General features: G+C 39.9%; 1 protein-coding gene and 1 long non-coding RNA gene across 2 annotated transcripts in view; one reads left to right on the top strand and one right to left on the bottom strand.

Moving 5' to 3' along the window:
• The window catches only part of EDNRA (endothelin receptor type A), a 49972-nt gene extending 36325 nt beyond the window's left edge, over window positions 1-13647 (bottom strand). The window contains exons 1-2 of the mRNA XM_087816504.1: window positions 13560-13647; window positions 9202-9690 (exon numbers count right to left, since the gene is read on the bottom strand). Coding sequence (XP_087672630.1) covers window positions 9202-9621 — 420 coding nt within the window. The 5' untranslated portion in view covers window positions 9622-9690; window positions 13560-13647. The remainder of the gene's footprint in view (window positions 1-9201; window positions 9691-13559) is intronic.
• LOC148093262 (uncharacterized) overlaps window positions 1-23833 on the top strand; it is a 99612-nt gene extending 75779 nt beyond the window's left edge. The window contains exons 4-6 of the long non-coding RNA XR_015714395.1: window positions 7223-7287; window positions 10515-10722; window positions 23795-23833. This is a non-coding gene — a long non-coding RNA (uncharacterized LOC148093262). The remainder of the gene's footprint in view (window positions 1-7222; window positions 7288-10514; window positions 10723-23794) is intronic.
• Window positions 23834-24401: the final 568 nt, after the last annotated feature.

The raw sequence follows: 24401 nt of genomic DNA, 5'->3' as shown, positions 1-24401 counted from the left end.
ATTTATATATATTTATATAAAACACCAAAATAGGCAAACAAATTCATGCTGTTAGAAGTCAGGAAATTGGTTGCCTTGGGAGTTAGGGTGGTTAGTGACCAAGGGACCACTGGTGCACAGATGTGTTCATTTTGTGAAAATTCACACAACTAACACTATATGTACATTTTTCTGGATGTATATTATACTTCAGTAAAATGTTTAAGAAGTTTACAAAGTATTAGGGCTCTTAAATGGTGTAATGCTAGTCTAATTATCATAGATTTAGCTTCTATAAGAAAATAAAATTTGTGGAAAAAATGGAAATATGCAGAGAAACACAACACTTATGACATAAATGACACCAAGACATATTTAGTTTGTGAAACTAAGCTAAAAGGTCATAGTGGTCGGAGTTTTTTCCTTTCTTTCGTATAGTCTGCAGAATTGCTTTATCTGACGTAACACTCATGTGGGATGTGCCATAGTGTATTATTCAATATTTGGCAAATAGATGTGTGTCTAATACCTTTCATATTTTGACAGGCAATAACATTTTGAACATGTTCAATATTGTTTGCTTTATGTGTTGCTTTTAAACTTAGGGCTATTAATAAAGTTCCTTATTCAAATTGCTTTAGATTTAATGGAACCATTTCACAAAAAAGTGTACTTGATACGTAAATTTTTTAAAATCGAGGATTTCCAGCTTCTTTTAAAGTATCAGTTGACACAGTCCCAAATGTCATCTGTTTATGCTTTCACATTCCCCTTTTAATTTCTGTTCATCTTGTAAACCTCGGGGAGGAGATCTAGCAATGTAATCTTTAGTTTTATCAGTACAATCTGATGTTTCCACCCCAACTGAAAATATGGGCTAGAGATAGACACTCATTTTCTGGATCGTGTCCATACCAGCCTTTCCAGTGAGGGGGTGGGGGGTGGGGTGGGGGGGGTGAGGACACCAGTTTGGCAAAAACTGTCCCTCTGAGCAGATGAGCAGATGTATGTGTCTAGGCAATCAGTCTGTCAAAGAACTCATCCTTTCCTTTCAGTTTATTTTTTATTTTCTGGCTCCCTTATGCCAGTTGGTCTCACAAACATGACGACGAGTATAGAATACAAAAATCTGTTTACCAGATGTTCCAGTGCAGCCTACAAGACTTACAACATGCATGCCATTCTGGAGGACAGTCTTTGTATCATACACATTTCCCTTTATAATAGGTTACTTCTGTTTCAAATAAGCATCTAACAAAGCTGTTGGATTTAATGGAGGAGGGAAAAGGAGATGGCTTTTATCACTGAACACAGCCTTTGAAAACATATTTCTGTACTACAGATGCCATTTTTATAACTATGAAGTTTGCCTGATGAGGTGGGTATATGGGAGAGAAGCAGAGTGGCAGCTTAGCTAACAGCACGGCCTCTGACATCACACTGGATCCAAACCCTGGCTCTGCCATTTGCTGGCTGTGTAACCTTAAAGAAATCCTTGAACCCCGTGCCTCAGTTTCTTTTTTTTGGAATTCAGGCAGTAGCATTGAATCATAAATTTGTTGTGAGGATCCAATGAGTTAGCCTGGCAACAGAGCAAACACTAATTAAGCTTTAGGTAACATTACTCTTATTTAATATGCATACTCTATGGTATAAATAACATAGTAATATTGCATATTTCCCCCTCATTAATTTAGGAAATGTTCCTCAACATTTCCTAAAAGCTTCCTGTCTCCCCCAGAGAAAAGTGATAAAGTCTTCATAAGGGTGTACTGGTAGGGGAACCATGCTTTCTGGTTTATCCAGGGCAGCGTTTGTTTATGCCTGCTGTGCAGATGTCACTACTGACAGTGTCTGTCTTCACTCTCAGAAATGTCCCGGGTTGGGCAGTAAGTTACATGGGCCCCCTGAGATTGGGCCCGTGTAGCCCGCCTCCCCCATGTCCTGCGCTGCCCCATGCTCCTGTGCCCGCGGCGCCCCCGCTCAGAGCCTCTCCAGCCCCTCGGCTGCAGCGCTCTCACTTAGGGGCGTGGTTTGTGCCCCTTCTCCTAAGATTTTACTCAACTGTCACTTTGTGTCGAGGCCTTTTTCAGCCACCCATTCTTAGATTAATATCCTCTCCCTCCTTGCCCATTTTACTTTTATTCTTAACACTTATTTCATGTACTATGGACACTTATTTAACTGGCTTATCTTTTTCTTCCATGAGGGCAAGGATGTCTGCCTGTCTTTGTTCACTGCTACTTCTCCAATGACTGGTATAGAGTAGGAGCTCAATAAATACTTCTTGAATGAATAAATGAAGAACACTTAGATAAGAAAGGCCTGATGTAACTGAGTAACCAAATGGCCAAGCAGATGGCATCCCCATTACCTTCTAGTATAAAATTTGAACTAAAACAATAGGACTACTGTGTTTAGGAAAAGTGTTATGAGAAGCATAATTTGACTACCTCTCCTTATCGATACTAGTCTCCAAGTAAGTTGTTTTAAAAGTTGTGATGGCAAAAATTGTCAATAAAACACTTGGATATGTTTAAATTCTAAAAAGTGATGCTTAAATTGCATATTCAAAAATAATATTAAATCTTTCTGAAGGTACACTTGATTTTTGCTTTCTGAGTCCAAGAACACTGGGGACTTCAAACCTTTGAAATTTAAATAAACATTTTATAGTATGTAGTTTTATAACATTTTTGATGTTTAAATTTAAAAATAAGGCTACCAAAAATTAACACCGAATGATGCTTATGTTCAGTTCTATCACGGAATTTAATTTCAGTTATTAATTTTATAATGTAGGAAAGCCTTTCCAAGAAAAACCAGACCTAGCTTAAAATAAAATTGCGGCTATAGAAAACTCCCTGGAGAATATGGTAGATCTAGAAGGCAGTTGCAGAATTTCTGGCAGTCTATCAAATGTATTTGACAGAATTTCTTAGAACATTCCTTATTTAACTGCTCTCGTCTTAGAATCAGTTCCAGAGACAGTAACTTGATCCCCCACCCTCTTTCATTTTACTTCTCACACTCTTCAGACTAACTGTGTAAACTTTGTATGATAATAAAGAAATAACACTCACATCCTGGCAACTCATAAGATGAAGACACTATAGAAGTATTTCAGCCTGAAAGAGCCAGAACATCCGCTTTCATTGATCAGCACCCCGGGATCAGCCCAGCACTCACGCACGTGCTGCGCACCATGTGAAAATTCCTCTCTCCGCCAAAACTTCACGCATCACTACTTTATGTTAAATTTAGAATACAGCAAACTCTTTCATGAGCTCAACTGTCTGATGGAGGAATACCATCGGGAACGATGCTTTTTACATCTCAACACCTTCCTAATGAGAACAGGGCTAAAACCAAACTATGGTTTCCATCCCCCATCAGAAATGGTATAACTGCGCTGTGAGCCACATGCTGAGGGTTAACAGAGTAACCTCACATGAGAATAATTACTTAACATAACCATGAGAGAAAGCAGCGAGGTTCCCAGACACAGGAAACGAGAAGTCAGAAGGGGAGGTAGAGTTGGAGAGGGTTCTGAAGACTTTCCAGACAGCAACTTCCTTCCAACAGCAAATTGGGTAATAAATTTATCACTCTGGCGTTTTATATGTGCATATATTCTTGTCACCTGGTTTAGCATAATGGATTTCTGCAATGCATGTCTTAACAATGCCAGAAAATCAACCTATTTCCTATTCTCTGAAGAACAAATGAAATCTTTTGTGATATGAATGTTCATTTTGATATTCCAAATCACTTGTACGTTTAATATTTCAAGCACAACCACAATTGCAACTACGCTCAAAGAATGTATATTGCACAGAAATCCTGGAAAGAACCCTTGGCTTGGTTATCTTTACAGAGAGAGAGGAAATGATACAACACAATGCCTGAACCCATAGGAAAAGAACTCGACCTCTAAAGACAAAGGGAGAGGGAGAGAGCAGTCCTGTTATGTGCTGCTCTGCTCTGCTTGCACATTATGGATCCTGAGACGTTCCTGGTTTGAAGGAAAAAAAGTAGAAATTCTAACAGCAAGTCTTCCTTTAGATCTGGAATTGCGTGGGAGAAAAACATTCTTATGAAGGCAACTAAAGTACATTTTCTTATTTTCCTCATTCATCAAATATTTTTTAAGCTGGGCGCAGTGTTGGATGCAGGATATACAATGATAAATGAGAATGATGGCAGCTTGCCTCAAGGAACTTGCAGTCTAGTGGGTCAGACAGGCAAGTGAACTGGTGAACACAATAGAGTGTGTGTTAAGTGCTATTGCAGGGTTAACAGAGGGTGTCGTGGGAGCACAGGAGAAAGGCACGAATCCATGCTGGGTCATGGATACTTGCCAAAGAGATGTCTAACCTGAGATCCGAAGAATAAACTGGAGTAAGCCAGAGGAGGCGTGAGGGAGAAATCTTTCAGGCAGAAGGATCACGGTATTCTCAGATGGAGCACGTTAGTGGGAGTAGACAGGCAGGGGAAAAGAGGGAAGAGAGAGGAACCTGAAGGAGACAGAGTCAGAGCTACGTCCAAGGAAAACTAGCAGGGAGGCATTGCACCAGGGGGCAGAAATCTTGGTCAAAGGACACATTTTCTGTCTTAAAATTCAGGGACAGAGTTTCTGCATCTAATTTTAAGAGTACAGCACTATTACTGGAGTACATGAGAAAGGTCTGTTTTTATTTGCTTGACAATATCCTTATTCCTTATGCAATTCATTGGTAATTTGATCTACTTGGGGGAATAGCATGTGCAGACCACAGATAATATCTTGTGCTTTGTCCATAAATGAAGAATCCCTCCAAGAAATTATCATCATTATTTTAATTTGAAGATCTCAGAGAAATCTGATTAGAAGTTGATTTTAACAGCAAAGGCCCTAATCAAACCAAATTCTATCAGTAAGCATTTATTGAACAACTATTATGTTTGAGGCGTAAAATCTATATGTTGTGGCAATTTGCTTTTAAGACAGAAATTGATTGCCTTGATGATTTGATGTGTTGAGAAACAACTTTTGTATGGCTGCCCTGACAGGATGGATCCCAGTTGTATAAGATGTCAAAGGCTGTGTGAATATGCAGATAATTGGCTTGGTGTGAACATCTTTGGTTTCCTCATTTCTCAGATCCTCTGCCAGAGCAACATATTGGGAGGCTTGACTTTCCATTGCAGAAAATTCCTGATCATTTCACACAGAAATTGTGTTTGTTTATTTTTCATTGTTGTCCTCAACAAGAGGTGGTTGCTTAGATTAGACCGAATTAGTAATCAACAGTCAGTTACTGGATGCTCTCACTGGTTGCTTAGCTCGTTTCCCTAGATCTGCTGTACCTCACGTGTTCCGTGAAGACAGTATTCACCTACAATAATATCTCTGACATCACTGGTTCCAACTCCCCACTATGCACATCAGAGATTCTTATGTTATGCCATCGGACTCAACTTCTTCCTTCTTCCCATGGCCACCATGGCATCTTCTCCGCTCTACTTCTCTCACTTGTATGCCCCCAAATTCCTGTTTTTATTTAATAGGCCAAGGTACAGTGGTTTATGGGAGTAGCTGCATGCACATATGGATGAGCTGTTATCCTGAAAGCACGTGGGGCTAAGCCCTGGCCCACCCATGCACAAACATCCCTTTTAGGGTTTCTACTTTATTCAAAATTATAACCCATCTCCCTATAGACAACACTTCATGGCATAAACAAAATCTTATGAATCATTAAAGAACACAATTATTAAGTTCTGTACTTCCATCTGTATTGCCATTAAGTCATTGGGGGTTATTTTTTGTCCCTAAAACAGATACATTATTTTAATTGCTTTGTAATGAATGCATATATTTTATATATAGATTAATTTACATGGTTAAGTTTTTGCATTTCTTGAAAATTCAGGATATCAAATAATGTAATTTTTTGACAAATTGAATCCTTCATCAGTTTAGGTTATACGTGTGGGTATTTGAAAGGGTCTGCTAACTCATTTCCCTTCCTCCCTCCTGTTCGTTTCAGTCTTTTCTTGAAATTAGTGATACTGTTTTTTGAACAATTAAAAACTAGATAGAGTGATTCTTTGATAAACTTAGTAACAGATTTTCTTCAATATTGTCATTTGCAAGGCCATATTAAGCTTGAAATCCAAGAAAGTAAACTGGTAAACACAATGACCGGTGTGATTTGAAAACTCATCATTCTTTGAAGAGCGTAGCAGATACTTTCACATTCACCTTTCAACCTAATTTTTCTAATGGGGGTGGGGGTGGGGGGGTGAAGCTCCATGCATCCTTTTAATAGAATCCATGCATCCTTTTAATAGAGTGTTCTCCACTTATTTTCATTTCAGAGATACATAAACATAATAGTAAAGTGAGATGGACAGCTGCTACTTGGCCCTGAAGTAAAGAGGTAGTGTGACTTGGTTGGACAGGAGTCAAGGTCTGATATGTGAGACCCCAAAGCATCAGAATCTACAGCAGGAGGCAGCTGTGGGGCAAAGGCGTGAGAGCCTGGTGCTCACTTTGCATGGAAGGATTTCTCTTGACTATTGTGGACAGAAGTCAGAGAAGAAGCAACATCTTATGGCCTCCTAACCTAGAGAAGAAGACTGAGAGAAGGAAGTAGAAACAGCCCCCAAATACTGTAAGGTTTTTTAGCTCATGCCAATGCTTTTCTCTTTTCCTCTGGAAAAAGACTGAAATGACTAAAGAGTATTTTTTTGTCGAAACCAAAAGGCTTACTTTCTAAAAGTAGTGTTGGTTAAATGACTCACTACATGAGTTTTAGAAAAACAGGAATTATACAAATGTACTCCTGTGATGTAAAAACACCACATTCACACTGTCTTCATTATTTAAAACTACAGTATTTAAAACTGCAGTAGGTATTACAGTACAGTCATCCCTCAGTTTCTGACGGGGTTTGGTTCTAGGAACCCCACCAATAACCAAATCCTTAGATGCTCAAGACCCTTATATAAAAGTGCATAGTATTTGCATATAGCCTATGCACAGCCTCCTGTACAGTTTAAATAGTATCCAGGTTACTTATAATACCTAATACAATGTAAATGCTGCGTAAATAGCTGTTATAATGTATTATGTAGGAAATACTGACAAGAAGAAAAGTCTGTATATGTTTAGTGTAGACACAACCATCATAGGCCTAACTATACAGTCCTGTCAGTAACAACAGAACCTTTTCTTTTGAATATTTTCAATTTGCAGTCAGATGAATCTGCCTAAGCAGAACCTGTGGATATGGAAGGCTGACCATATTGGATTCCCAAGAGGTAAGAACCACATAGTCAAATAAGAATATGCTAATTTTTATCCATTACGATATGAATGTAAAGCAATGGATTTTTTCGTTTTGGATTTTCAACAAATTTGGAGATAGTCCAGATGATCTGACTGAAAATGTTGCTATGGGATAGAAATGAAGTTTGGTCTGTTGATTGGCAGATAGCACCATAAAGTGACAAGTGAGTCCCCTCCCCACCAATTGCAAATATTGGTTTGTCAAGAAGCTGCTTTGCACATGGCCAAATGGGAATTACTAATTCAGAGATGGTTAATTATCCTCCTGAGCCATAATGGATTGGTTAACTGGTATGTAAGCATGAATAATCAATGTTTAATACTCCACACCGTGACTGCTGAAGTCACATTTTGAATGAATCATATCAACATTTTCAAATCTTTGAGTAAAGAAGTATGTCATGAAAAAGTTGGATGTTGAGTACACATAATACTTCATAAAGAAAAAATAACCTTATAAAGAAAAAAATTAAATTTCTGTAGCATATGTTAAACATTTTAAATTAATTACACATTTTCATTCTGCATCATTGTTCAGTTCTAAAATCCCATCTTAATTTCAAATAGAAAACACATGTATTCATGCTATTCTGTGGAAAGGGATGGTATGTGATTTTTAAAAAAAATTATTATTTGTTGTCTAATTTCCCCAATTTTGCAGTGTATTGGAGTAATTTTGAAATGTTTTTTATTTGTAGTGTTGAAAATTGTAATCATTGCTTCCATCTTTATTGTTAGAGCACTTATTTTTCTGGTATGCTAGTATAATTTTGCCACAGTTTAAGTGTATCTATTGGAAACCAAAAGGCTACTACTGTTCTACTTAAAAGTTATGTCTTCAACTGACAAAACTTGCCATTTTATGTCTTATTTCAGAATATGATTTCCCAGAATAGTTTCATTTCTAGGGCTAATACACAGAAGAGAAAAGTAAAGGCTGAGGAAAGTGCTTTTCCTGGGCTCAGAATAAAGACATTCCATAGTATCTGGCACAGATCATGATTTCATTTGAATTTTAGTTCATTTGAATTCTTGCAGCAATTCCCCCCACAATCACAGACCAAGTATGGCCTATCTAATTCCTTTTGGCTTTAGTTGGTTTTGGTTCTAAATAGTCCTGAAAGCAAGGTGACCACAGTAATAGTGGGTTAGTTATCTTCCTCTCCCACTTTAACTTTGTTTCATTTGTCTTGGGACCATATTGCCCAGCTCAGAGGTGGGCACACAGTGGGCACTCCCTAAATGTAAACTGAAGAAATGAAGGTGGCAACTGTAAACTGATGCTTATTTTAAATGGTTGTAGTAATACTGCTCACTGAGGTTAACATGACGTGCTATTGCATGGACTCCATTATCTCTAAGTCACCCAGACAACCGAGGAAAGCCAGCACATGCTCTGGCTCCAATCATCAGTCCAGTCAAAATAAAATAGGTGCTTTTCCTTTCAAGCCATACTGTGGATATAGGGCTTCTGAACAGCATCACATTAAAAAGGTAACTTCAACTGAATATATTTATTTTATGTACTTTCTGGGCTTAGTAGGACTCACCTTGAAAACCGAATCTCAGAGAAATCAATTGATCTCCCCAAGATCGCCCATCCACTCAGCAAGCTCATGGCTGGCATGAGAATCCGATGCATGAACAACCATGACTTTGAGGAGACATTCCTGAAATACTGTTTGGTTAACAACTGAGTTAAAAAAGAAGTGTAACATTTAACAAGTAATAAAAATTTTAAATGCCACTAGTTGTAAGATAGCAGAAACTGCTCTCAGGAAAAACACAGACTAAAATTCAGGAGGTCAGAAAAGCCTGCAGCAACTCTCCCTGTGGAATCAGAGCATGTGTTCAAACTTGCAAATACATTTGTGGTTGCTTCCTACCTTAAATACATTGATAGGGAGATCAATGACCACATAGATAAGGTCTCCAAGGGCAAGGCTGGCTATCAGCGCGTTGGGGCCATTCCTCATACACTTGTTCTGGTAAATGATCCTGAGCAGAGTTGCATTCCCCACCATTCCCACGATGAAAATAGTACAAGATATCACAGTGTTAATGTATTTGAAAGCTGAAGTAATCTTAGTCTGCTGTGGGCAATAGCTGTGCATTGAGCCATTGCTGGGTAGGGCCAAATTAGTGGGTCGATGAGTGGTAACCAGGAAGCTGAGCTCTGTCCCAGGAAAGGTGGTCACATCGTCCACACGAGTGCTTAGATTTGTGCTGTAGCTTTCAGGATTATCACTAATTACACATCCAATCAGCGCTACCCAAAAGGACACCCTGAAGCAAAAGGTTTCCATCTTGATGCAAATTTGAGGAAACGTCTCTTACTCTGTTGCTTTCACACCCTCACTTGTGGTGTTTTTTACCTAGAAAAAGGAGAAAAAATAATTTTGGTTACAACATCCAGCTGCCAGTAAGACTGCAGTCAATGATTATTTACTGCTTCAGTTAAAGAGCAGGATATATTTGGTAATTAGATAAGATGTATCTATGTCAGCTTACCCCAAGCAGAACAAAACCAGCAAAGAGCAAAGCTCTATTAGGGCAAGTTCTATCTTTCTCTCTCTCTTACTCTCCCTCCCTCCCTCCCTCCCCACTTCCCTCCCTCTCTCTCTTCCTCTCTCCCTCTTCCTCTCTCCCTCTCTCTCTCTCTCACAAACACACTCATATGCACATCTCTCATCTCTGTCCACAGCTATACTTACATCTAGAATATAATACACATGAGGATATGTCAGTTTTTCCTTTAAGGAGTAGATTACAAGTTGCAGTTTTCTATGCACTACACTAGGCTGATAAGAACCTGAATTACAAAAATCTTTGAGAGTTGAGATAAATTTTATTAGTGGAAGAGAAAAGGCATTGTATGTTGAGCAAAAGTTACATAGTGTTAAGGCACAAAATTACCAATTCTATAATTAAGAATCCAATGTTCCAAAATGTGTGCTGTTTTGCCCGTGGTAAATAATGAACATGGGACTCAAATGCAGCAGGGGTAGCCGTTTTAAGTGTTACACAATGTTAATTTAAATTCAGAACTCTGGTTAACACCATCAATACATATAACGATTTTAGTTTTGATTAAGCATGATATAACTGATAAAGGAAATATTTATTTTTATTGAAAAGCTTGATTAATGTGTACAACCTACATCTTCTGACAGGAGTTTTTGGCTTTTCCATTCCTCAGAAATTATGGGCACGATATTTGCCAATGAGTGAAACTGAGAGTAATGGACTTTCCCAGGCCAGGGGCACCCCTGGTTTTCCGAGGGACACCCGTCTCATGCCTAGTGACGGTGCTGAGCCCGCCCTCCACGTGCGTGCTGCCATCTCCTCTGTGCAGCGACGCTGTGAAGCAGATGCACGTTCCACTACAAAGGCAGGGAAACGCGCAGGTACGTCAAGAGGCCTGCCAAAGGCACAGGTGGTGGGCGGCAGTGCGGTGATTCTGAGGCACATTAATCCAGCTTTGAGCCTGAGCTCTTGCCCTCTAGCCATGCCATCTCATTCTCAGGCCTCCTTAGCACCGGAAATGTTTTAGTGAAGCCTCCAGAGTTTCAGTGAAGCAGTAGACTCAGGAGGGTGGTTAGATGTTCTCAAAAGAACATCTGCTTGTTGGTATGCTTGTTTTAGTCACTTTTGGAGAGCAAGTGGTCTTTCTTGCCCAGGAAGTCTAGATGTTTCAACCTTAATCCTTAAAAGATGTTGGGAAAATGCGAGGGGTTGGTGCTAGAACAGTAATCAACGGTAAATAAAAATGGCTCCTCACATTTAAATAGTTTTATATTTTCTTTTTTGGTTAGTTTTTATGAATCTTTAAATGAGGACCATAAGTTCATTTATGCAGTGGTGTGTGTGTGTGACATATAATTTAATTTTAAAAAATCATGTCCTTTTTCTGAGTCTGTTCATGGTTGGCATTAACCACTTTTAGGGATTTTGAGTTACCTTTGACAGTTATCAGTAAAGCTTAGGTTTAGTCAATATGTGGAGGACATGAGATTCGAGTTGTATAAAAGATCTAAAGTAAATACAAGGGGCAAATACTGCATACTTTGGCGTTCTGCAGGGATTTTCCCGAGGAACCTGAAACAGCAGCATTTCACGTGCAGTAGTAATGTATTATGCATGGATCTATTATCTGACTTGAACTTTACAACTCTAGGTAGCTGTGGCCAATATCCCCATTTTACTCATAAGGAAACTGAGTCTTAAAGAAGTTAAGTCAAGTTTTCATGGCCAAGAAGAGACAGTACCTCACTTTACTTTGCTTATAGGACTTGACTCTGTCTGATATAAAAATAAATGATAAAACAGGATAAAAACATCAGTTTTCCTAAGCTCAGTGCATACTATGTACATGTCAGGTCTGCCTAGACTTATAAGTGGTCGGCAGTTTTTTCTTGCTTCTTACACTCTGGAGTGAGTATCTGAGTGAACACTGATGGACGCTGTGCCCGTTCGGCGTTGGAGACCCAGCTCTGAGAACAAAGCAGCTATCGTCGTCCTCTCCAGATCAGAGACGGGAGGGGGCATCCTTCAGCATCTGGTGTGTTTAATGACTAAAGCCTCCTCCGAGTTTCTCAATCGGAATGGAACCTTCTCTGAGTTTTATTAAAACTAAGAGAGGGAAGGCTTTTTCCAGAGACGGAATGTCTCCTTGCCCCTTCGAGTCTGCTAGGAGGATATTTAGTGGACTGACCTGGCTATCGGAAGTGTCCCGCCACCCACAAGAGGTGCCCTTAGTGTTTGATCACCAGCTTGCCAGTTCGCTTGGCCAGCTGATTACAGCAGGAGGCGAGGAGGCCAACGCTGTGGGTTCTAATCAGTGTGTGAGCTAGGTACTGTTAAAATCACTTTCCTTCTCTTCCAACAATGACCCTGCCACAGAAATCATTTCTGATGACATCTCCCTCAGCTTTCTACACATATTAAACTGCAGAGCTAAGGGATCCTTGGCAAAGACATGCGAATACTGTTTATAATGGGCGAAAAATACAGAACCACACAAAAGAAGCCTCTTCAAATGCATGTTCCTCCAAGGATGAGTCTGTAGCTCATTTCCAGGGATCTAAGTCACCCTGTGCTTGGAATAATCAGTCCTAACCAGGCGCTAGTGAAGGGCCTCAGGTTCAGACCTCAAGGACGTGGTTTATACATCCAGCATTCTTCTGCTTGGTGCCCAAGAATTTGCTGAGGTTCAAAAGCTATTATTAAGGAAGGGGACTGAATCCTTATGCTTACACTTGAACCATTTAACATCTGATTCTCAGGATCAAAGTTCACCTGTACCGTAATTAGTAATTTGGAAATTCCAACCTTACCCAAATGGCCTGAGTTCAGAGCAGGTAGTTTACACGAAATGACTGTCAAGAATGTTTCTCAATTAGTTAACACTTAAAACAGAAGGGATGGGGGTGGGGTGGGGAACAGAAGAAGCCATGAACATCTACAAGAGACACAGAAAACTAGGTACTTTTTACAAGTTTTCCGTGGGCTTTGCGCGGTGGGCAAGAAGTTAGCAACTGTCCTTACTGACAAGGTCTGACTTTAATTTGCCTCCCACCCAACCCCCTCCGCCGTCAGCTCCATCCGGAACGCCATTAGGATGGTGTAAACAGAGGCCGGTTATCTACAAGCAGCCCTAGTTTTCTGCACGTGAAAGGCAACAAGTGCCCTTTAAAGGACAGCATAGAACCAAATGCCCAGATGTCCACAGGCAGGTTTCCAAACCAGCTGCACTGGGGGTTTTCCAAAACATCTGTCACTCACACCGAGTGCCCTTGGCTACTCTTGGCAACCCCGCTGTGCAGGGAGGAGTAGCAGGCGAGCAAGAAAAGGCTGCGGGACACCCCTCACAAGCAGGCGTTGGAGCCTGAGACCAGGGCGTGCTGTTCCACAAAGTTCTTGCGCGCCAGGGGAAAAGGGAGACCCAGGGAGAACTGTATATTTTCCTCTAACTAAAAATCCGAATCCCGCCTGGGGAGCCTGCGGGGCTTTCAATCAGTTCTTCAAACCCAGACGTGACCCCACAGCACCCCTCCTGGGAAGGCGCCCGCGCCACTATGCGCCCCTGGGCAGGTGGTGCCAGCCTGTGTGCGAGGGTCGCCCAAGGCGCAGGGCACCGGGCGGAAATGATACCCGCGCCCTCTCCTCCCACCCCAGGGGCTCCGGCGGCGTCGCCCCCGCCCCGCCCCCGCCCCGGTCCCCGAGAGGAAAGAGTTGCACCGACCGTGGAGCTAGGTAGGCGCAGACAGCCGCCCGGTCCGCGCGGCGCCTGGGCGGGAGGAGCGGAGCCGGCGAGCGCGGGTGGCGTGGGTGCTGGGCTCCGCGCGGGCCGGCCGGGCTGCGCTGCTGCCTCTGCTTCGGAGAACTGCCTGGGCACCGCTTCGGCGCGGAGGTCTCCACAGACCCTGGGCACAGGCTGGGATGCAGCCTCTCCGCCTCCTGTCCACAGCCGCCAGGGATGACTGTGAGCGCGCACGCAAGGGCTAGCAAGGAAAGCAAAACTCCAGAGGAACCCACGCGCCCCTTCTGTCTGTCCTCCCCTTTTCCAAAATCTCCCAGACCTTCTCCTCCACTCTAGGACGCAAGAACGTCCTTAGAGGCAGCCACTATAAAGCACAGAGCCGCCCCCTCCCAGGCCCTGAAGGGCTGGAGTCTTGTTTTAACTATTTCCTTCCTGAAATGAAGGGGAGGGTGGCGGTAATGCAGGAAGGAGGGTAGTTCAACAGACAAGCCTGAGAACCAAGGAAGGCCATGCAGAGAAACCCATTCCCTTCCTAGGAAATGCTGGCAGATTTTACCTGTGATGGAGCCACTGCAGACAGCGGCGGCCAGGGTCTAAGCGCCGTTTCTCCTCTGCGTTCCCTACCACTTCGCTTGGATTGTATGCTCCCTCTTAAACTCAGAGCAAGTTGAAGAGCCAACATAGACCGCAGTTTACTGGATCAAGTATGTTTTGTTTCTATCTTGTCTCATGAAGCCAGCACCCCAAGGCTACCAGCCCAGGACAAAGCAAGATCCTGGAAAGTCTGTGGCGGGGTCCAGTGTGTGGTTCAGAGAAACCTGTGATTCCTCAGGAAATCCAAACAATGAGGGTGCAGATGCTGCAGAAGATGGGTCTCAGCATCTTGATATAATAATGATTTTATCCTAAATTGGGGAGTGGGAGAGGAGATGAGAGACAAAGGCCGTGGCCTGTGACATGAGAGAAAAAATTGAGGGGTCCTTAAAGAAGGCCCTGCCTCAGAATTTTTCAGTTCAGTGCTGGTGTGAGGCATACTGTGGAAATATGCATGTGGAAAACTAACTGGTCATATTATGCTACGGACTGTTCTGGTTATGTACTGTACCTAAGGAAAGTCGCCCTAAAACAACTATGGTCATTTACTCATCAGTCTGCAATTTGGGTGGGTCTTGACTGGGACAGCTCATCTTTGCTGGAACAGCTCATCTTTGCTGAACTATCTACACTTCTAAGATAGTTCACTTACTTGGTGATGGGTGTTGGTTTTTCACCATGTGTGTCTCTCCACAAAGTGGTTTAGGCTTTCTCATAGCGTGGTGGCTAGGTTCCAAGAAGGACTGTTCCAGGAGACAGGAAGTGGGAGCCGCCAGTTTCGTAAGGTCTGGGCCTGGAGACTGGTTCAGTGTCACTTCTGCAGAATTCTATACCCAAACAGCCATAGATCCCAGATTCAAGGTGAGGGGTTATAGATAGACTCCACTGTCAGTGCAGGGTGTCAAAGCATTGAGAGGCATTTTGTGGAAACATCAGAGAGATCCACAGAGAATCACCATTGAAAGGGGCCTTAGTAGTCATCTGGTCTAACTGGACCAGGTATTATTAATCTGTTCTATCTACAGAATCCCCATGATGAGGAGTCTGTCAGCCAGGATAACCGGTAGCTTTTATAAGTGCCTTAATTTGCATTAAAGAAACCAGTGTCCCTTGGAGCACATGGCCTGGTCAGCTGACAATATTTTTAAGGAAGAAAAAGTTATTGCTTCCTCCCAGAAGGGGCAGCTCTACACCTGGGTTTGCACCTTGGAATGTGAAACATTGGCTGGATTTCAGCCCCTACTCACTCTGTGATCAGACATACCTGGACCATGCACGACTTGCACTAGTGAACATGTCAGTTTTTTGTGGAACGCATCTACCAGCCCATCTCCTGGGACAGCTCATCCCACCGTAGTGCAGATCTAGTTATTAAAAAGTCTTCCTTCACGCCCTAACGGGATGGCTATTATAAAAAAGCTGAAAACAGCAGGTATTGACAAGGATGTGGAGAAATTGGAACCCTTGTACATTTCTGGTGGGAATATAAAATAGCAGCAGCTGTAGAAAACAGTATGGCAATTTCTCAAAAAATTAAACATAAAAATTACTGTATGATCCAGTAATTCCACTTCTGGATATACACCCAAAATAACTGAAAACAGGGGCTTGACATAGCAGCAGTGTTCACAAGAGCCAAACTATTGTATATATTATTTGGCCTTAAAAAGGAATGAAATTCTGATATACGCTACAACAGAGATGAAATTCAAGCCATTATGTTAAGTGAAATAAGCCAAATGCAAAAGGACAGATATTTATGATTCTGCTTATATGAGGTACTTAGAGTAGTAGTCAAACTCATGCAGACAGAAAGTAGTATGCGGTTACCAGGGGCTGGGGAGAGGGAGGACTGAGGGTTTATTTTCTAATGTGTGTGCGTTTCAGTTTGGGATGATGAAAAGTTTTGGAGATGGATGGTGGTGATGGTTGCACAACACTGTGAATGTACTCAATACCACAACTTGACAAATTTATACGTATTTTGCCACAATAAAAATAATTCTCCCTGACATTAAGATGAAGTCTGCCTTCCTATAATATTACCTGTTGATCTGCCCTATAAGTTCATAAAATGAATTTATTGCTTTTTCTAAGGTAGATCTTTTAGTATAAATGTTTATGTGGATCTACGGCATAGATCTGCCTTTGTAAGGGATTAGGGTTGCCTTTTTTTAGGTAAGAACAACACAAACTTTCCATAGTTGTTGGAGATTTGTATTCTCATCTTCTCTGCTCTACTTTAGGGAAAATGACTTCAGTGGATTTAAACCAGTTTTCATGCAAATTAACTACCTCCAGTAAGTCCTGTACCCACAGTACTCGCCGCACCTCTATAGTCCCTGCTTTGTACTGTTAATGAACATATAATTAATACACTTGACTACATTTCTCAATTTGTCTTCCAATGGTTATTTCCTTTCCTTGGAAGGTGGGTTGGATACAGCTTTGCAGGTCTTCTGGTTTCAAGGATACTTTCTTTGACTTCTGGTTCAAGCAGCTCATTAAGTGGGCATTACTGTAATTGTAGGTAGAATGACTTTCCTCAGCATCGTATTATCATTATTGATTAATGAACGATAATTGCTGAAGATGAAATACTCAAGATAGCACTTAAAAGCCAAGTTTTCATGGGTCCTTGGGGTAAATTTTCTTATGACTTTAAGTTTCTTGATTCACATTTGAAAATCCATTTTACAATTGCTAATTCCAAAGATCCTCAAACTTGAGATGCAGTAAAGGATCTGAGTCTCAGAGAATATGCCAGTGATGTTGTGTTCACTTTAGGGTTCCCTGGGGGAAATAAAACACAAAAGGCTCAGAGGAGAATCACAAAGGTAAAGAAAGTCTGTGAGGAAAGGTGGAGAAACTGGGGTGGTATCAGGGTTCCAAGCACAGCAAGGAAAGGCAAGCCCAGCGACCAAATACTCTTCATGTGTCCACTTGCATTGCATTTGCTATTACCCCATTGACCAAAGCAAGTAACGTGGGCAAGCCCAGAGTCATTACTGGGGGAGACTAACCAAGGGCATGGAAAGAGAAAGAGGGAATTACTGCAAACAATCTAATGCAACCAAGCATTGTTGTTGTTTTTCCCCTTGGGGGTAGGGTGTGCAGATTTAATCTAGGGGATCAAGTAGGAAGGGTCAAAAATGACTTTAAATAATTTCCTAGAGGGAAGGGAGTTCAAAACTGTTCACCAATATTTATTGAGTAAATACTCTGTACTAGGTTCTATGCTAGGAATAGAGATTTAAAAAACCAATAACAAATGGGGGAGTGGGGATGCAAATAGCTTAAAACAACCCACTAAGTGTTAGGATAGAGCTATCTGCTAGATAGGGGGCAGGGAAACATTTTTTGTGCAAGGCTATCTAGTAAATATTTTGACTTTGTGGACCCTACAGTCTCTGTCAAAACGACTGAACTCCGGTATTAATGCACCAAAGGAGCCATACACGATATGTGAGCAAAGTGGCCAGGTGAGGAAGACAGACAGTGAATCCATCAGGGTACCTAGAAAGGAAGCCAGATTGGAGGGCCAAGAGGGGCTTCTATGGGAAGAAGAATTCACTTGTTAAACAGTTGGAAACATTCCAGTTGGATGTGACTGTAATCTAAGCGCATATGGAACTGTGGGCCTAGGTCCAGGTCAGGTTTCTGCACACCTCACCCCCAAGGGAAATATGAGTGTGAAATAATCAGTAACTGAAGCCAGGAGCTGGATGCATTTCATTGGGGACCGAAAATGAAAAAGAAAAGGTCAAAGAAATCAAGACAATCCTTGTACTGAACATTCAGTTAATCCTAACTAGATCAACTAGAAGAGTGATTTTCAACCTTTTTCATCCCATGGCATACGTAAACTAAAATTACCAAAATTCTGTGGCACACCAAAACATATATTTTTTGCTGATCTGACCAAAAAATAGGTATAACTTTAATTCATTCACATTGGACCACTATTGTTGTATTGGCTGTTGTCATTTTTTTATTTGACAATCTAAGGGAAAAGTCAGGCATTGCATGTTTTAAAAATTCTTGCGACACTCCATTGTGCCTGCTGTGGCACACAGGTTGAAAATCGCCGAACTAGAAGCTTGCCAAACAGAGGAAAGCATCTGAGAAAGACCCAGGGAAGAGCAGTGTCTGTGATGCTGAGAAAGAAGTTTCAAGAATGAATGGGTGGCCAAGAGAGGTCAAAGGAAATGAAGAGTGGGAACAGGTCATGGAGATGGCCAAGAAGGGGGTTATTGTTCTAAGGCTGTCGAGCTGAGCCTTTAGGCAAATTTTCTGCTTTACATGAAAAATAACGAAGTAATTAGAAACAGTGCAAAAAGGCCCACAGCAACATTGCTAAGTAGTGAGGATAAATCTTTTTGCTAAATTTGTTTTTGTAATTTGTGGAAGAGAAATCAACACCATCTACATTAGCATGTGCTACATTAGGCTTTTCTTAAAGAGTTCTTGGTAACTTTGGGAAAAGAATTTTATGGGGAAACAGTTCTACTTATATTTTTATATAGAGGTGAACGAGACAACGAAGCTTGCATGTAAGATAAAGTTTGAAGGAAAGCCTTCTTTAAAATCTTTAATTTATATTTTTGAAATAAAAAAATGTTTTTCATTAACTTATCTGAATTTTGAGTTGGAGACAATGACAGACTTCTAGCTTTTCATGTGTTTTTTTTTAAAAATGTGTATTTATTGATTAAAGTTAAGTAATATTAATGCAGAGTGTGTTCTGTAGCAAAGCCTTACACATTTTTTCATTTTTATTTGTCTACCAAAGGCTTTACGACGACTGTTCTGACATAGATGTACAAAACCGGTGGATGGGTTTTGTGCTGTAAAGAATTTAGAATTTAGATTTCAGAATTCTATTCTCAGTGTGCCATCTCTAACAACTGTCACCTCCCATGGATGTCAGGCACACTTCCCAGCCACTCCCTTTGTCCCTGTACTGGAAGGCTTAGAGGTCGCTTTGCCTAAGGATGCTGGATAGTTTAGACAGCATCTCAAGGACGTTTGCTTCCCGCTTTCTGATCTGAATACATTTGGAAGGACAACTGTATTTGTTTGCTAGCAGCCATAACAAAATACCACAGGCTGGGTGGTTTAAACAACAGAAACTTGTTTCTTACAATTTTGGAAGCCAGAAGCCCAAGATCAAGGTGTCAGCCGGTTTGGTTTCTTCAAAGGCCTCAATACCTCCGTGTAGACAGCAGCCTTCTTGCTGCGCTTCACATTGCCTTTCCTCCGTGTGAGTGTGTGCAGGTAGGTGTGCATGGGTGTTCCGCTCTCCTCTTAAGGACGCTGGTCATGTCGGACTAGGGCTCAATATGTGATCTTATTTGCCTTAATTACCTCTTTAAAGGTCCTGTCTCCAAATTAAGATGTATACATTCTGAGGTATACATCTGAATTTTAAGTGAGGGACACAATTCAGTCCATGACACTGCACTCCGTGGCTTGAAATGGCGGGGTGATCTTGCAGGCTCCCACCGCTGCTCTGCAGGCCCCACAGCTCTGCCCTGCCTCCCTGCTTCATGCACTACTACCTTTTGGATTTAAATGATTCAACAAAATGTCCACAGTTTGCTTTATGTGCTTCATAAATGTATATATGTCTGTGGAAGTATTTTAAACTAAGTTATACATCATAACATTTACTTCTAAATATTTGATTATCTCTAAATATAAGAATGTTTTGCTGTTAAAGTTATCTGTGATTTTATTTAATATTCTCAAACGTGAATTCAATTTTGCGATTTTTCTTAAGCACTTATTTTTGTTGTCCCCCTTTAATCAAGTGTGCATAAGAAAATCCTACAGGTTGATGTTTCATCAACATTTGATAATAATAAAGCATTCTGTGGTTAAGTAACGTTAGGGAATGCTGATTAGGTTAGTCTCAAGGATGTGGTTATGGGTCATTATTTATCATTTATAATAGTATGTTGATGTTAGTCACCCCAGGTAAAGTTTATTGATGCTATAGTTTTGTGATTTCTATCCATGTAAGATTCCCCCCCCCCAAAAAAAAATCATGCCTCAAGGATAGTAAGTTTTAGATATTATTTTTAACAACTTTTCTGAGCTCTTTTACTTACCTACTTTATTCCTTGGAGATATTCCCTTTTTTATTTCTGGGCTAAGGTCATGCTTCCCCAGAAAATTTCTTTTCTTTATCCTTAATACCTGGTAGGAACTAGAGAGTTTATATGAATGACTCCACCCCACCCCCTCTTTCTGTCTGTATTCAGAGCCAGTTCTACATGAATAGACCCATTGTGTAGTTAGCTTGTACATACACTCCCAGCCCGGAATCCTGCAAGAATATTCACTGTCTTCTTCCTTGAACTACATGAAACTAAAACTCCCCATTATCTTATCTCTTTATCAGCATTACAAATTAAAATCCCACTAGTCTGCATTTGTTATTTTTTTACAGATAAGGCCCTACTTATTAGCCTAGTGCTCTTGAGTTTAGTCAAATACATTTGACATCTTTCAAGCAAGTTCTGTCCAGTTTCACCCTCTCCTGCCATCATAGCCTTCACATATGCCATGCACTCTGACCGGAATGCCCTCCTAATTCCTTTTCAGAAACACTCTCATCTTACTATCATATGCTCTGACTCACCTAACCAGTGAGCTCTTTCCAGATCTGGCCAGCTGAGTCCACTTAACGATGATCGCTCCAGGGGTTAGAATGTGTCCATTTTTTTTTCTGTCTTCTAGATTACTTAAATGCTTGTTTAATTATATTCATTTTAAAAGTTTTCCTTATTTGGACTTTATAATGGAAAAGCATATAACAGATACAGTCCCTGGTCACATAACTTTTAAAAGCAAAAAGGATGAGCATGTATAGCAATCATGCTGCCCACCTTAGGATGGAACACTTAAAAAAACTCAGAGTATTCCTATGAAAAAGGTAGGGCAGGTATAGGCAAATCTCATTTTCTTACCAGAGTTTCTTTGGACACTGTATCATATAAGGAAACTACATTGTTAGGAGATCCTGTTTTCTCCAAAAGGAAAATGTTAAATTTGGAGGTTACATACCTTTCTAAAGACTCTCACTTTTCTTGGAGCTGATCTAAGAACAGTGTAGTAGGTGTTCAATAAAAAAACCTGAAAAAATGCTTTCACTTTTTTTTTCTCTCAATGACATTGTTCTTAAAAATAAAACCCAGTGAGTTTCACCTTCACTCTCTCCAATAACCTCAATTTATTTAGTTATAAATGTGGATGCATGATACCAAATAGATGAATTATCCCACCCTTCAAGGACATTGGACCTCCAAACACTTTGTTGATAGATATAAATTCAAAGCTTTGTCTATTTTCTTTCTAATATTTGTGCTTGATTTTTTTCTTCTCTTACCACATTATTTAGGAGCTCCAGAATAATTTTGAATAATAGTGATGATTTATCTTAATTCTTTCTCACCTTTTACCCTCAAGAATGTCAGATACATTCTTACAAATTAAGGAAGTTTTCTTCTATTCTTAGCTTACTAATAATTGCAAAAGAATCAGGAATGGTATAAAATTTTCAAATGTGTGTGTGTATCTATCAAATGGTGATATAGTGATATAATGTAGTGAATTCTGTGAATTAATTTACTAATGGTAAACCTGTCCTTGTATAAGCCCTATTTAAGTTATAACACTTTATTCTTTTACTCTATACTAGATTTGATTTGCTAATATTTTAGTAAGAATTTTAAAATTCATATTCACAAGTAAAGTTGGTCTATGATAAGAATTATAAACTCAAATGCCTAGAGGAGCCAAATTTGTTTTAAAAATGAGTAGAGTTAGATGAGATTCATAGAGAAACTGAGACTGGGGTAATAGGAAAATGTATGTTGTGTCTTATAACATTTCTATTCAGCATTTAAAAAAATTCTATCTAATGTAATCATTGGCAAGACATATGGCCCTTAGAACCCAGCGGATAGCATTTGGTATGTGTGTATGTGTTTGTCCTAGCCTCACAGAATGAGTTAGGAAGTGTTTGTTTTTTTTCTAATGTCTAGGCACAATTTAAATAAAATGGACATCATTGGTTTTATTGAAACAAATTCACCCATAAAACAGTCTGGGCCCAGTGCCTTTTTGTGGACATACATTCCTCCATATATTTAATTTATCCTATGATTTAATTTTTCTAATTGGGTTTACAACTTGTTCTGGAAATGAGGATATTTCTTTCTAGGAACATAACATTTTTTCTAGAATTAAAACATTTCTGTGTAAGTCGACATGCTTTCTTTTAGAGTATGTTAGCTGGGAACAGCTGTGCAGGTTGAGAAACCCCAGGATTGCAAGTGCAAGATATGTCTGAATGTGGAAGTTGCTCCCTTTCTTCTGTGTGTGTGTGTGTGTGTGTGTGTGTGTGTGTGTGTGTGTGTCCATTGTGAATGCTAGAGTTACCTCGGACTTGACTGTGCTTCCATTTCTTGCCCTAACACACCTTTCTAACACACCTTCCCAATTAGATCTTCTGGAAGCAAAAACCCCAGTCAGATTTGTATAAACAGAAGAAGGGACACAGCTAGCTCATCAGTTCTGTAGGTATTTCTTTAATTTCTTATTTTGATAATGTCATCCACTCTGCTCCCACAATTATAAATTCAGAGCTTCCAGTTTCTCCCTGACACAGTTGTTAGAGACAAACGTCTCTCACAGAAGCCCTTCCCACACCTAGTATGTGTCTGCAGTTTTCTCTGCTTTGGATTTTTCTTTAGTCTGATTTCATCTGCTTTTTATTTCCTCCAAATTTGCAGTCTATTGAGTATACTTTTTTTTGTTTCCAGTGTTGTTAGGGATTTATTCTTTAAAAAAATAGATATATTTTAAATATATTTTCAAGTGGGGTTTGTGAAGGAATAAAAACTAAACATATGTGTTTAGTCTGTCACCTTGGACTGATAGCTCTGTGGGCTCTGTATAGCAATTGCATGACTTTATTTGACTCTTGCTCAGTCTCTTTCCTAACAAATGTACTCTATTTTCCCTCTCTAACTATTGATGAGTTTATATTAGACTTTTTTATTGCTTAATATTATAGTATAAATACAGTATTTGTTAGAAATATTTCTTTTCATTACTTCTAAACTTTAGACTCCTAGTGGGTATGGGGTAGAAGGGGTCAATGGGGAAAAAAGAGGACATCTGTAATCCTTTCAACAATAAAGATAAATTTAAAAAACATTAAAAAATAGACTATTATGCTTGAACCATGAACTTATTTGAGGGTTGAAAGTTGGTTTTTTGTTTTTCTTTTTTTAATAAAAATTCTATGGTGTTTATGGTAGTCCATTAAGTAAGTCGAGCCTGGAATTCAGTCACTAAATTAGTCGAGAAGGGCTTGATATGTAACCCCTTGGAAACAGGGACAGTACTGGTGGATCCCTGTTTTCTGCTTAGATACTCAAATGGGACATAAATGAAGAAAGACTGTTGGATTTGGAGTTTGGAGCCATGTAATTGGATTTTACCTATAGCACTTACTAGCTGTGGGACCTTGAGCAAGTCCCTTAAATTTCAGAACCTTAGTTGTCCCATCTGTAAAATGGCAATAACACTTGTCCATTCCTATTTCACAGGTTTTGAGAGAATGAATGTGAAGAACCTTTAAGAAGCCAAGTGTAAATGTAAGTTAATATTAATAATTCTCATACTTTACCAATGACTGTCTTTAAACAGAGATTAGATTTAAAACATGAATAGAATTTGTGCTTTCTTCAGAAAAAAGACAACTTGAATTCAAATATTTACTATTTTTATTATTAAAATGAGATCTTTTTGTATGAGGAGAAGACAGATACAGAGTAAGTTCTTTGTTTAATAAAGTAGAGCAATTCATTAGATCTGGTGGAAAATAGAGGTTTGTTTTCATCAGTTTCAAAATTATACTTTCCAAAAGGAATCAATTTAGAGATGTTTTTATAGAAACATCTGATTAGTGGGTTAGAAATGTTTTGAATGTGCCTGGTCTAAGTATACTTAATTTATTTTGTCTGACTAAGCCTTTTGCTAGAACACACACACACACACACACACACACACACACACACATTTCATGCAGAACCAAATTTATTGCTTTATTTTATTTTTTGTTAAATTTATTGGGTGACATTGGTTAATAGGATTATATAGGTTTCAATGGTACATTTCTATGATAGGAAATCTGTATATTGCACTGTGTGCCCA

This window comes from Miniopterus natalensis, chromosome 4 (assembly GCF_054644295.1).
Source record: "Miniopterus natalensis isolate mMinNat1 chromosome 4, mMinNat1.hap1, whole genome shotgun sequence".
NCBI lineage: Eukaryota > Metazoa > Chordata > Mammalia > Chiroptera > Miniopteridae > Miniopterus > Miniopterus natalensis.
Note: the sequence above shows the minus strand (reverse complement) of the source record. Positions and strands in the feature narration are given on the sequence as shown.